Raw genomic sequence first — 14390 nt, 5'->3', positions numbered from 1 at the left:
GTCAATGTTCTCAATTTTTTGACACAGGTTGTCATATTCGCGGGCAGCGCAACGGCAAATATTCCAAAAATTGCGGAGAGCAGGACGTCAAATATCCATAACAATGACGTCCCACTTGGTGGCAGCAGGACGTCAAATATCCATAACAATGACGTGCTACTTGGTGGGATCCTTGCATAGTCGCCACCATGTACTACACACTTTATGCGCACTCTCCAATAGCTTTTCAGTATGCAAACCTTTGGAGGATATTCACCGTCAATTCCTATGCAGTCGTTCCATGGTGGCGGAGGATGAAGAGGCAACAGGCAATGTGCTGGAGTCGGATTTCGTTTCCATGCTCAATATATCTATGAATTTTAGGGTAATGTGTAAATCATAGTCCTGTATATATATACAGTGATTGGATGTGAGGCGCCATTCATCACTGAAACAGAAACGAAAAGTTCTCATTTATTTAGCTAATTAACCATGATCATGGCATTTTCAAAAAAACGTTCAATAATGATGAAGGCAATTTGAAAACTTCTTGGAGAATAAATGTCAATTTAAATCCATAGTGATTGTTGGACGTGAGAAGCTTAATGCTTAAAACTTATAAATATTCACAATGATAACATTTGTAACCGTTATACTATTAAACTAAATCTAATCTTATCTAATATATGTATAATCGCATGAATTAGTAGGAGTTACAAAAGCCATAACAGCTCAGCTTTCCTTAATTGCATTTACATCCTTTGCACAAAATTATCATTCAAAATGGCCCAAAATTCGTCTTTTATATATGTATAGATATAAATGGTCAGTTGGGTGAAAAGACCTTAATGTCCTTTTGGGAGGGAAGATAGAAAGATGGAGTGTCTTTTATTTCCCTACTTTATTTTGAGTCTTCCAAAATATTTACGGATATGAAAATAATTAATTAGTTAATTGTTGAAGGAAAAAACAATTAGACAAACAATAGTCCGATAAAATGCTAGCTTCTTGAAGAAGTTTTGAAACACTTTTAAATAGGGCACTACCATCAATTGAATCTTCATTTAGGTATTGTAGACTAATTTTCTAATTTTCTGATTGTAGCATAAGGGGTGGTTCTGCTTGGAATCCGGCTAAGGCTGTAGCGAAGGGACAAACTTATCAAATTTCCAAAATAATGTATAGAATCTTTCGATTTTTAAAAGTTTGAATAACAAAATATTAGTTTTAAATTTCATATCCTGAAACAAGAAAAAATACTTCAACGGGGATAAGGTCGGCGCAAAGATACTTCCAACGGGGACAAGGTCGGCGCTGGAGATGCACGGGCGGAAAGTAAAGGCAATAGCGACGGTGGCGGAAGAGATGGAGGCAGCGGCGGCGGTGCAGGCACTGCAAGAGCCATCCGGTGACACCATGGCCGGCCAAACCGACAGTTAAGCGGGATGGAAGGAAACCCGGCGAGCATGGAGGTGGGCGTGGCGGCGTTGATCGGAAGAGAGTGGGAGGTGGCAAGGCAAGGCAACGAGAGGGCCGACCCGATCTTGAGATATTGATAAGGTGAATACCCGAATATTCAATGCCAGACATAACGAGTATAAGGCCCTCAAAAAACAAGGTGGCGAGGCAAGGCAACGAGAGAGATAGAGAGAAGAGGGAGGCGCAACTTTTACGTAGGGTTTGTAGGGTTTATAGTAATTATTATTTGGGTTTTTATTTTGTTGGTTTTTTGAAAATTATAATTCATTCTTTTTAACTGAATCGAATCCTAAATTAGGTGTATATTATTATGGTTGTATTATTGTGTCTTAAAAGTTAGGTTTTATTTAGGGCTATTAATTTGTTGGAATTAGTATAATACTCCCTCCCTCCGTTCCATAGTAGAATAGTCATTTTGTCATTTTGGTATATTCCATAGTAGTGGAATTATTTTTCATTTTAGTTAAAGTCAACACATTTCTTATCACTTATTTTACTCTCTCTTACTTTATTCAATTTTCAGTACTCTATCGTTTTCAATCATACTTTACTCTTTCTTTACTTAACTCACTTAACACAATTTTTTCTTAAATTGCGTGCCGAAAAAAACGCCTCCACTACTATGGAACAGAGAAAGTACTTCATATATATTTTTCAAATTATTTTTTTTAATTAAGTTATTAAATCTATATATTAATTGGCCTTATATTTTGGTTAAAATTGGAATTGTGCTAAAGAGTTTAGTTTGCCTTCCATTTATTTAGGTTAAATAAGGAAATTATTTCCAAAACTACGTCCAACACCCTTTCTTATAAAAGGCCGAGTGAAGTACATAGTGAACACTTGTGAAAATACATATGTCCGAACTAAGTTGAGTTGTATTCCTTTTGGGGATGTCATAACTAAATTGAGTGAGTCATTTTCTCTTCTTTTTTTTTACAAAAAAACGAATGATCACTCTTACTTTATTCTATCACTTACTTTACTTTCGTATCTCTCCTAATTTATTCGTCTATCTTGTCTATTTTAATTTTCATTTAATTCATTTACACAATTTCTAAAAAGTCTTCGTAATGATAATATTTCTTTCTTTTTTTTATTAATTTGTATTGATAGTGTTGTAGTATGTCATTGTAGTATGTCATTGAAATGTGATTGCACTATTTATATTAGATATTTTAAAGTGTTCTAATAAATATATTTTTTTCACAATTTACATTTAATTAATTAAAATATTTTTTTATTTATCTACTAAGAGATGTGATCAATTGCTAATTAATTATCAATCCAAAATTGAGCCCAATTTTTAACTATTAGATTAGAAGATCTTGTGGTTGATATAATGGCAAGTGTAATATATTTTAAATTTAAATAATTATTAATTAAATTAAAAGGGTATTAATGTCAAATCCTATATGCAGTAGTTATAACTAACTACTTTCTATCTCCTTAAAATCATCTCAAATCTTTAAATTTACGTAACTCTCTCAATTTAAATTATTTTTTCGCAAAAAATATATCAAATTAAAGATAATTTAATAAGGATTCCAACGAGATCTCAATTGCATATGTTCCGACGATGTTCGGGTGATGAAATTTGATAAATTATATTTCAATTTTCGTACATGTTGATAAGCAGCTTTTATCAACAAATGCAACAAAAAATCTCAATATATTGTAGGGAAAATCTCAATATTATGCATGTCCAATCTCAATAAATAAGTGTTGTTATTTTCTTGTCCTTGTGTTGATATTCTAATGTCATATTGTTGATATTTGTAATACACAATGTTGATATAAAAAAACACTCACGAAAATTATCATATGATAACATAATGACGATATTGCCCTTTTGTTGATATTTTGTTTACTATTTATTGAGATTTGTGAGCTTTAATCTCATCCACTCATTTTAAAATCCAAGGGTGGAGATTTAGTCTTTATTTTGGGTTAGGGTGCTATAAGCATTAGAATAGGACTCTATCTACTAATATACTATTATTGTATATTTCTTATTCCAATTATCTGATTTTTACTCTTTGATCTTTACTCACACATATTTTCTTTATTTGTAATATCTTTTTCTAATTAACTCATACTCTTTGATCAATATTAGTCACAAATCTTCTCTTTGTTATTAACTTTATTGATTTTACTCCACTTAAATCATAAATTAAAATTGTAATCCCTCCGTCCCATGTTAATCGCACGGTTTATATTTATTTTGCCAAATTTGAAATGTTTCATTCATTAGGGAGTAGGGGTGTCGAAATGGGTACCCGCACCCGACACCGTGGATATCCGACCCGGAACATATTTATATATATATATATATAGGGATGTATTCATATCCTTTTTCTATCTTTTGTTCTTTTTCCTTCTCAATCTCCACCACCAATTTTCAAGATCTTATGGCCCAAAATATTGCCACTTGGAATTAATTAAAATATTTAAAAAAAACGTCCAGGGCCTTTTAGGAATACATAATAGAGTTAGTTTTGGAAACTTCCTTGATTTTCTCTCAATAAATCACAGCGGTTTCTCATAGAATTAGACGAGATCTTTCTTCTCTCTCCAAACTGAAATCTTTTCTTCTCCGTTGAATATTCTCTCCAATACATCTCAATCTCAACCTAGTCGTGAATCACTTTTCTCAAGTTTCACAAGAATTCTTAGCCATCACTTCTTTCAGTCATGAATCACTTCTCTCAAGTTTTACAAGAATTCTTAGACGACACTTCTTCCAGTCATGAATCACTTCTCTCAAATTTGACCTTTTTTGAGTTTTGTTCTTGTTCGCCAACAATGGAAGAAGGTATTTAATTTGTTATTGTTTTGAGTATTAAACGTGGTTGTAATCTTAAAAAAAAATTGATTTGAGCAGTATTGTTTAGTATGACTCTTTTTCAATCCTTGGCAGTAGTTTTATTTTTCCCTTTAGGGTTTAGATATCATGTAATCTATTTTGTAGTTTCAACTTCCTAAAATAATGCACAAATATATGTGTGTAATGTAATTTTTCGAATCAATAATGGTCGATGTATGTACTGTAATGTATAAGTTTCAGAGCAGTTTTTGTTGTAATTTTATACGGTAACTATGGCATTGTTTGATTTTTTGGCCCAACTAAAATCCTTTCCCCTAGGGTTTATTTATCGTTGGGGCTAGGATGTAGTATGGGATCAAAATAACACGTATGAAGATTGACGTCGTGAATGTGTCGTTAATTTGTTTAGTGCTTAGGCAACAAGTCTCATGTATTAGGGTTTAGTGTTTATTTTGTTTTCTCGCCTCTGTTATGTTGTAATTCTGGATTTATATAATGTACGAATAGCAGTGTATAATGCATTCTTTCTTATATGTAATGTATGGTTGATATCATATAATGAAAATAAATTCTGATATGCTTTTATTTATGTATAGTGTTCGTTATACTGTTTCAAATCAAGGGATATCGCTTTTCTACGGTTTTATTCGACGGTTTGAAACGGACATTGACGTGCTTCGTGCATTCGTAGGTGGTTTGGAAGAACTTTGTAATTCTCTTCAAGCTGGAACTCCTCCAACGTCGGCCTTTGTAAAGAGGCGCATGATTGAAGAGTTTTATGGAATGCCAAGGCCTGAAGTAGTAGAGGTCCATCCTTCGAATGTTGTAAAGACCAAGGGTCATGCTAGCAGCTCCGCGAGCCGACTGATTTCAAAGAGAGAAAAGGCTGTAAAGGAGGCTATTAGGCCTCTTAGACGTTGTAAGGCGTGCGATGAGTTGGGCCATCACGACTTTAGAAACTGTCCAATGCTTAAAGAGATGGCGAAGGAAAAAGAGCTTAGTAAAGGCAAGAGGAAAGCTTGATGTGTTTTGTACCTAAAAAATTAGTTTTCGTCTTGTATTCAGTTTTATTATTTGTTTCGTTGTCTTAGTTTTATTATTTCTAGCACTGTGAACATTTTATGCATAATAAATTTGCATTTTTCGGGAGTTAACGTGCATTATCGAATAATAGCCTTGCATTAATAATGATTTTTTGTGCATTACCCCCCCTTTATTTATACCATTATTTCATTACTTTGTTAACGTGCATTATCGAATAATAGCCTTGCATTAATAATGATTTTCTGTGCATTACTCCCTTTATTTATACCATTATTCCATTACTTTGTTAACGTGCACTATCGAATAATAGCCTTGCATTAATAAAGATTTTCTGTGCATTACTCCCTTTATTTATACCATTATTCCATTACTTTGTTAATGTGCACTATCGAATAATAGCCTTGCATTAATAATGCTATTATGTGCATTACTCGGTTCATTACATCCATTATATATGTTGTGTTTACGACATCAGATACTAGTACCAAAATATGCTTCTGTTAGCAAGTAGTTCCGCATACTATGTATGGATCAAAACAGAAATGGCAACAAGTCATTTTTTTCCCTACCAAATTTAGTTATCCAAAAAAAACATAGTGCTAAAAGTAATATAAATAGCATTTCCAATGATTATCCATACGATCAATCCAGTTCATTCACGGCTTCCTTCTGCCGTGGAGTTAGGCAATTTATACAGGCAATGAACTCGGTGGGGGTTTGTCGACAGTAGAGGTGATCGACTTTCTTTCCCCTCGGCTTCCTCTTCTCTGCGTCTTCATGAGACGAGCTAGCCTCGACCCTTTGCTGTTCAGCCAATCTCTCCCTGAACATTTGGGCAATTGAAATTGCAAGAAGATCATCCACTGCTTCGTCAATATCCAACCTTGGCAGCTTCGCTGCTGTCCAAAAATCAGTAATGTATCGCATTAATGCACAACACTAACTGTATAATGTACAAAGGTAATCAAATAATTCACCAATGAATTAATGTATCGCATTAATGCACAACACTAACTGTATAATGTACAAAGATAATCAAATAATGCATCTGAATTAAAACTAAATTCATAATGTATATCAGTCCCTACAATAATGTACATATAGCATCAAATAATGCACAAATTAAAATCATAATGTACATTTAACATCTGAATTAAACAGACGGATGTAGCTTCAATCTAAAACTTAATGCACAGAACTTCCTACAATAATGTATACATTCCATCAAATAATGCACGACATAATATAACATTCACTCAACAAAAATCCATAATGTATACCTAGTTATGCACAAATGAATATTAAACCAATAACAAATTTTGTTAACAACTCCCTACAATACTGAACAAATAGGACCATACAATGCACCGACGATAACAACATTCACTCATTTACAACATTTTATCAAACTGGTTTATGTAGCTTCAAACAAAAACATAATACACAACAATTCATACAATAATGTACACATTGCATGAAATAATGCACAAATAAATACAAGATACACTCAATTACAGGCTGTCCACATTGCTCACCTGCAGTCTGGGTTGGTTGGCATCTGAAGGGCCTTCCTCGTTTCGTCATCCTAGATCTGTGACACAAACCAAAAATCAAATCGGGATACAATCTTCTCTCTAAAATCGCCCAATACACAATTGTAAACCAGTTATTAACTACAAACTTCAATAATGGACAGAAACCTAACACAAAATAACACAATTTTACGATTTACAAAAAAATCGACCAAAACAAATGCGAAAAACCTGAAACTATTTGGGAGAAAACATTGAATCGATGATTAGGTGGTGTGTCGGCGGTGAAAATAGGCGATTAAGAGTGGGTATTACGAAAAAATGAATTATTAAAGCCCTACCTTGCTGTCGACTTGAACTGGAAGGTCGCGCGCGAAGGGAGTGAGGTTTCGACTGTAAAACGGCGGCAGAAGCTTGATTTAACGGCGAAAATCGACGGTAGTGTTGATTTCCGGTGGCTTGGAGTAGCGGCTAGGGTTTGGAAATGGGGGAATTAGAGGAAACGAAATTTAATCGTGGGTTTGAGGAGTGAGGCGGTTGGAGTGAGAGAGAGAGTGAGTAGATGGAAAATGACGCTGAATTCTCGCTTTTTCCGTTTTTATTCATTGTTGTTTTACAATTATACCCATATAATGCACAGAATGAACCTAATAATGCAACACGGGATCAATTTTCCCCTTTTAATCTAGTCCATCCATTTTATCAATCTAATGGATGATATTAAGAAGGAAATAGTATCTAAAGGGGTAAAAGGAGCTTAATGCTCCCCTATATATATATATTAGGGTTGAAGTAAAACAAAATGAACTAGTTGTTCTGTTTTCTCTTTCGTTTGCTACAGTTCGTAGAGTCACGGTGAACCAATTCTCCACATTTTTTTTTACCGACGTAATGATTTGTTGTTCAACTTTATAGTTTTCCTTGATGGACACCAAACGGCTAGCAAAATCACTTGTCAAACCTCTGGTCTTCACAATTGCTGGTGTATGTACTTCAACAACAACCGACTTTTCGATAAAATAGAAATCCCAGGGATTGTTGTCAAAAGACTCTTCCCAAGAATGAGGATACATGAGCCGGACTGCAATATATAATTAGGTGAATGGCAATATGTGATACATAAAACAGCAGTTAATACATACAAAATGCATAATACAAAAACAGAGTATTGCCATAAAATCATAGATTAATGCTTTGCATTACGCCTCATGAAATCGAACATTACTCTTCTACCAATATTGAACATAACTAGAAACATATTCTACTAAACAAGTACTCATCGAAAAAATCAAATCTAACAAAATCAAAACTACTCATCAACCAAAATCAAACAACACTCATCAACTGATATTGAACATCAATAGAAACATACTCCTCCAAAAATGATCAATAATCGTCAAAACACACAACAAATCCATCGTCAAAATCTTCCATTAATTAACCATTATTTTGCAGCAAAAATTGTCGATGCTCACCTTATGGAAAAACATCCATATCAAAATTGATGATCGAGTCGCCCATATCCGTATGAATTTATGGAATGAATTGTGGAAACCTATGAACAGAACATGATCTGGAGGTTTCTCAGTTCTCAAATTAGGAGTGAAATTGAAGAATTGCATATTTGAAATCCAATTGCAGAAAACGAATTGTGGAGAAATCGAATTGCTGAATCTGGATTCAAAATCAGATTGGATTTAGGATTGAAACTCGATTTCAATCTACAGAATCTGGATTGAAAATACATGTGAATTTGGTTGAATCTAGCGTGGAATTGGAATGAGAAAAGGATGGAAATTGGAATGAGAAGGAATGAAAATCAACGTGATTTGTGTGAATCACATAAGAATAGGGATTTCCTCTTTTACCCCTCAGCATTTTTAATGGGTTCAACATAATTATAATCAGCTGCCACATGGCAGCTTAATAATCACACGATTTCTTGATCCAACGATCTAAAATGGTGGTATGGTGTCATTATAATAAGTGTTGTCATTTTAACACATCCCTATATATATATATATAGGGAGCATTAGGGCGCATCCTTAATTAGAGTGCTAACGTACATCCAACCACGTGCTGCCATGTGGCACGAAAAATGCAATATTGTATATATAAAAATGCAATTCACATTTGTGAAGTTGTTCATGCATTTCCGCAGATTGCATCTTAGTTATTGGAAAATTGCATTTTTTATTGTTAAGTTTTGCATTTTCATATAAATTGCATTTTATATTGTTAAGTTTTGCATTTTCACATATATAAATGCAATCCGTATAGATATAAAATGCAAATTAAACAGTCAATATCGAAAATGCAAAACTCAACAATAAAAAATGCAATCTTCATATAACAAAAATGCAATCTGTCGAAATTCATATTGCATTTTTCTATATATAATATTGCATTTTTCGTGCCACGTGGCAGCACGTGATTGGATGTACGTTAGCACTTTAAAATTAGTTAGCATATTAGTACATCCCTATATATATATATATATATATATATATATATATATATATATATATATATATATATATATATATATCTTCTTTTATTATTTTTATTTATATATTTCAAATGTGATTTGCACACTTCTACTCCTAATTTGATTGTCGTCATGTAAGCGACGAGTTATCAGAATGACAGAATCAACATTACAATCTGTATGTAAACTTGTTTTGGAGTAATATTTTCGGATGATTTTTTTTAGTACTACACTACTTGCTCGGAGAGGATCACCTCCCGCTACTTGCTGACTTAAAACTTTATTTTTATTAATTTAATTTTATAGAGAATTGAGATGAAAGCTTGGAACCATATTTTCTCTGTCTTCGTCTATTTCTAATTGCAATTTCACATCTAAATTCAAAAATAAATAACGACTTAGAATTACGTTGAGTTGCCCAGTATTAAAATAAATACAAAATTATAAAATACTTATATACATATCGGGTATCTAGGGACTAACGGGACTACTCGAGTGGGTACCGGGTATACTCGATACCCGCAAAACTCAAAATATTTATACCCGACCCTGTCCCGTTTCGCGATATCCGCTGGGTATCGGGTCGGGTTCGGGATTACCCGTTTCGACACCCCTATTAGGGAGTATTAAATTCTTCATTTAGAGTCAGACAAGATAAATACATTTCTATTTTTTTTAAATCTTCTCATTGCTTTGAATTCTTATTTTATACTCTATATATTTATTATATTTTGTATTCATTATTTGAAATTCTTATATTTCATACATAGTACATAAATTAATACTAGTGTATATAGAAAGAGACCGTTTAGATGTTTCTTTCCTTTCAAGTCATACTCCCTCCCTATTATAGTACTCCGGTTGTTCCACAAGAATATGCACTTTTGAGTTGAGCCCGAGTTTCAATGCATAATTATACTACCTCCGTCCCTGAAAATTTGATACAGTTTACTATTTTAGTCTGTCCCTTAAAATTTGATACACTTCACTTTTACCATTTTTGGTAGTGGACCTCATATTCCACTAACTCATTCCTACTCACATTTTATTATAAAACTAATACTTTAAAAGTAGGACCCACATCCCACCAACTTTTTCAACTCACTTTCCATTACATTTCTTAAAACCCGTATCGGGTCAAAGTGTAGCAAATTTTGGGGGACGGAGGTAGTAAGAGTTAGAGCATCCCTATCCGTGCTCTTAGCTAAGAGCACGGAGGTGGGCCCGGACCCACTTTTACTGTCCTTAGCTAAGAGCACAACACCCACATCCGTGCTCTTAGCTAAGGACAAGCTCAAGGGTCCCACCATTCTATTATTCAATTTAAATACTCCAATTATTAAAAACATTTCAACATTATAAAAATACATTAAAAAATAAAAATTACATAATTAAAATCCTAAAATATAAAAGTTACATAATTAAAATACTAAAAAATAAAAATACATAATTAAAATCCTAGAAAATAAAAAATGCATAATTAAAATCCTATAAATTAAAAATTACACACGTGGAAGACTAGTCCTCTATCCCCAATTGCCTCTTGAGACCCCGGATCATTTGCTCATGTGTTGCAAGTTGATCCGGAGTCATCCGAGACATATAGTTCATATAGAGTTGACTCAAGATGGCCCACAACGTGTTGTTCGGGGGTGGAGGAGGCACAAAGGGAGCGGGGGCGGGGGCGGGGGCGGTTGGTCGCCGCCTTCTTCCTTTCTTGCGGGCGGGAACTGCTCGGGCCAGCGTCGGGGCTACATCATCGGAGGCACCGTCGGATAGGACAACCGACCTGGACCGTTTGCTGGAGGAGCTGGAGGAGGATGCTACTATGCCGCCCCTATACTTCGGATGTAGGCGCCCCTCCTGCTAACAATCAAGGTACTTGAACGGTTTGAACTCCTCCCGTTGGTATGCCGCCAAGGCGGCAGTGATGATGTCGAGCTCCATTGGGAGTGCTCTAAGACTGTATCAAACAGTCGTTAGGAAAGAAAAATGAGACATTTTTCGGGGACATACGACTGTATCAAACAGTCGTTAGGAAAGACTGCACAATTATCAAACAAGATCATCTTCAAATATAATTTCATCATTCATACCCAAGATAACAACAAAAACATTGAATGAAATATAATCGAAAGCGACAACTCCAATCAAATGGTCTAATTACATGTTTAGTCACAACTCCAATCAAATACCCTAATTACATGTTTGGAGCAATAATATTGGAAGATCTGGAAAGCGCAACTAATACCGTATTCTGCAGGGGTGAGCGAGATAACCTACTCCCTTAGCTCCGCACTCATAGCAAAAACTAATTCCACACCTTAAAATAAAAACATAACAACATCACCTTAACTTTGTAATAAGATACACCAAGAGTTATATAAAACAGTAATGAATTATGTCATGTCTACTCTCGAGTATAAAGAAACAAAAGGGGTACTCCCTCTGTCCAAGCTAAGTTGAGCCAAAATTTTTAGACACAAAGATTAAGTAGTTGTGTTGAAAAGTAGGAAAGAGGAATAAAGTAGGTTATTAAACATAGGAGTGATTGAATATTTTTTTTTGTTTAAAAAAATGAAATCACTCAACTTAGTTGGGACAATCCAAAAAAGGAATACGGCTCATTTAATTGGGACGAAAGAAGTATATGGGTTGGAGACAATACTAATACTACATTAAATTAAGTATCACATGGATTCATACCATGAGATTATACTCCATCCGTGTTCAAAAATATAGACTAGTTATACCATTTTGGATCATCCTGAAATTAGATCAAATCTAAATATAGAAAGTTGTAAATCAATTAAACATCACTAATTAATGTTGACCTCATAATCCACTAACATTTCTTTCAAAACTTTTTCCCTCTCAATTTACTTTTTTTCATCTATCTTTTACTTTACTCATTGCAACCTTAAAACCTGTGTCATTTACAAATTTGTCAATTTTTTTATGACGGAGAGAGTATTATATAATGCCATATTACCAAACTGAAGACGGAAGGGACTTGTGTTATTCCATTTGGATAGGTTAACAGGGAAAAAGGTTTTCAAGTTTTAGTACTCTCTCCTTGAAATGTTGTACAGTTTTACCATTTCAGTCCCTTCAAGAAAAGTTGTCCACTCTAATTTTTTTCCATTTTTGGTAAATAGACCCTACTTTCAACTATCCATTACACTCACATTCTATTTTAAAACCAATATATGTGGGACATATATTCCACTAACGTTTTTCACTCATTTTTTCTTCATATTTCATAAAATCTACGTCGAGTCAAACTTTGACAATATTTCGCATACGGAGGGAGTAATTAGTTAACAACCAAGTTTGGACACACAAACTTACATAAAATATGTATGGAGGATTGGAAGGTTGGGAGAAGATAAAAGGTAAACCTGCAGCGTATATTATGGCAACCTAGAGATTTGGAGACGTAAATTCGGCAATTAGGGCACCGAGTCCACTTACTATCCTTTGCAAGTTTGATAAGCTTCAAATCCTCATTGCTTCTCTCATCCTTCTTCAGCATCTGAAATTCATAGCATTTGATGCCGGCGTGCCACGCAGCCTTGCACGGCGCACAGAACAGCCGCCGGCACTCAGGGCATTCCATTGCACCACATTCTCACTCGCATCGGCAATCAGCAGAGCCGAGCACTCCTTGTACGGACAATAAAACCTCTCCTCCCCCAAAATCAGCGCCTCGCACAGCGCGTCTCCCCACCGATCGAAGACCTCCCTCGGCAGAATCGTGCGGCAGTGCTGCGGCTCCAGAAATCCCGCGCAGCCGGGGACGGGGCACCCGATCGGTTTGATGCTCTCCTGCAGGCGCGCCGCGACGTAATTGGAGACGCATTGCGTGCAGTAGCGGTGGCTGCAGCCGTGGATCTGGAAGGAGTCGCTGATCGGCTTGTCGCAGGCGCAGATTTCGCAGTCGAAGGAGAGGCGGGGCTTGGAGTTGGACGATTCGCCTCTGTAGAAGCGGCTGGTTTTGCGCTTGGTGAAGGAGGAGGCGGGGACTTCGACGACGTCGTCGAGATCGATGGTGATTTTGGGGGTGGGGTGGTAGGTTTCGACGGAGATAGTGTCGGATTTCGTGGCGCCGGACTTGGTTAATGACGGCGGCGTCGAGTAAATGATGGTGATTTCGTCGTCGTCGTCGTCGACGTCTCCGATTTGGAGGATTTCAGTCGCCATAGCGTAGTTGGTGTAAATTGAAGTAGGAAGTGACTGTTCAAGATTTAACCTTTAGATTCAAATTAGGAAGGAATATTGTGTATATAAATGAAGCGTATATTGACCGATACATATGGCTAGGGCAATACGGAGGAAAGCTAGACTTGTCTTCGGGCTATTCGTCGTGGGCTATTCGAAGTATCTAAATAAAATAGAGATAGTAAGAGAGTAAAGTAGGAGTAAGAGATATAAGAAATAAATAAATAAAGTAGAGATAAAGATGTTTTCAATTTTTGTAATCGATAATCTAGGTTGAGACAAATAAAAAAGAAAGTGGACTATCTTCAGTGGGACGGAGAGAGTAGTATTTTCGTGTTTTGAATGGACTATTTAGGCATGGAAAGGTTTATACTCAATCCGTCCACTAATAAGTGTCTCAATTTGTCATTTTCATTCATTCATCAATAAATGTCTCATTTGCTTTTTTATTACTTTTGGTTATGGACTTCACACTCTACTAATTTTATTTCACTCACAAATCGATATAAAACTAAAACTAAAAGTAGGACCTACCTTATACTAACATTTCCATCAGAAATAAACATAGTTGGATATGACACAAGTTTTAATGTGAAATTGGTAAGTTGGATAGACAAGTAGTTTTGGTGTATTGTGGTTTGTGGAGTCCACATTATTAGTAATAATTAAATATTTAAAACTTTCCATATTAAAAAAATGGTCTAATATTGGTGGACGACCAAAAATGATAAAACTAGTCTATTTTTTATGAATAAAGGTAGTACGTGGAGTAATTCATAAAGATAACAAGTACAATTTTTTATAAAATTTTTAAATGTTT

The 14390-nt window shown here is 35.1% G+C and overlaps 1 protein-coding gene and 1 pseudogene across 1 annotated transcript; both read right to left on the bottom strand.

The window, feature by feature from the left end:
• Positions 1–5911: 5911 nt before the first annotated feature.
• On the bottom strand, positions 5912–7490 carry LOC148931036 (uncharacterized). Its single transcript, XM_089066689.1, has 4 exons — positions 7487–7490; positions 7203–7332; positions 6865–6920; positions 5912–6228 (listed from the first exon to the last, which is right to left on the bottom strand). The coding sequence occupies exons 1-4, from the start codon at positions 7488–7490 to the stop codon at positions 5972–5974; spliced, it is 447 nt and encodes a 148-aa protein (XP_088922815.1). The 3' UTR covers positions 5912–5971.
• Positions 7491–11486: 3996 nt separating this feature from the next.
• Positions 11487–13552, bottom strand: LOC125210295 (E3 ubiquitin-protein ligase RSL1-like; annotated as a pseudogene).
• Positions 13553–14390: the final 838 nt, after the last annotated feature.

This window comes from Salvia hispanica, chromosome 3 (assembly GCF_029641045.1).
Source record: "Salvia hispanica isolate PSC_SH4W2 chromosome 3, Shi_PSC_v1, whole genome shotgun sequence".
In the NCBI taxonomy this organism is placed as follows: Eukaryota; Viridiplantae; Streptophyta; class Magnoliopsida; order Lamiales; family Lamiaceae; genus Salvia; species Salvia hispanica.
The sequence above is the reverse complement of the archived record's forward strand: the minus strand, read 5'-3'. Positions and strand labels throughout refer to the sequence as shown.

Excerpts from the sequence above, each read along its gene's own strand:
- LOC148931036 (XM_089066689.1), bottom strand. Across the intron at positions 6,921-7,202 it reads CAGTTCAAGTCGACAGCAAG|ATCTAGGATGACGAAACGAG; the intron begins GTAGGGCTTTAA and ends TTTGTGTCACAG. Across the intron at positions 6,229-6,864 it reads CCAACCAACCCAGACTGCAG|CAGCGAAGCTGCCAAGGTTG; the intron begins GTGAGCAATGTG and ends ATTTTTGGACAG.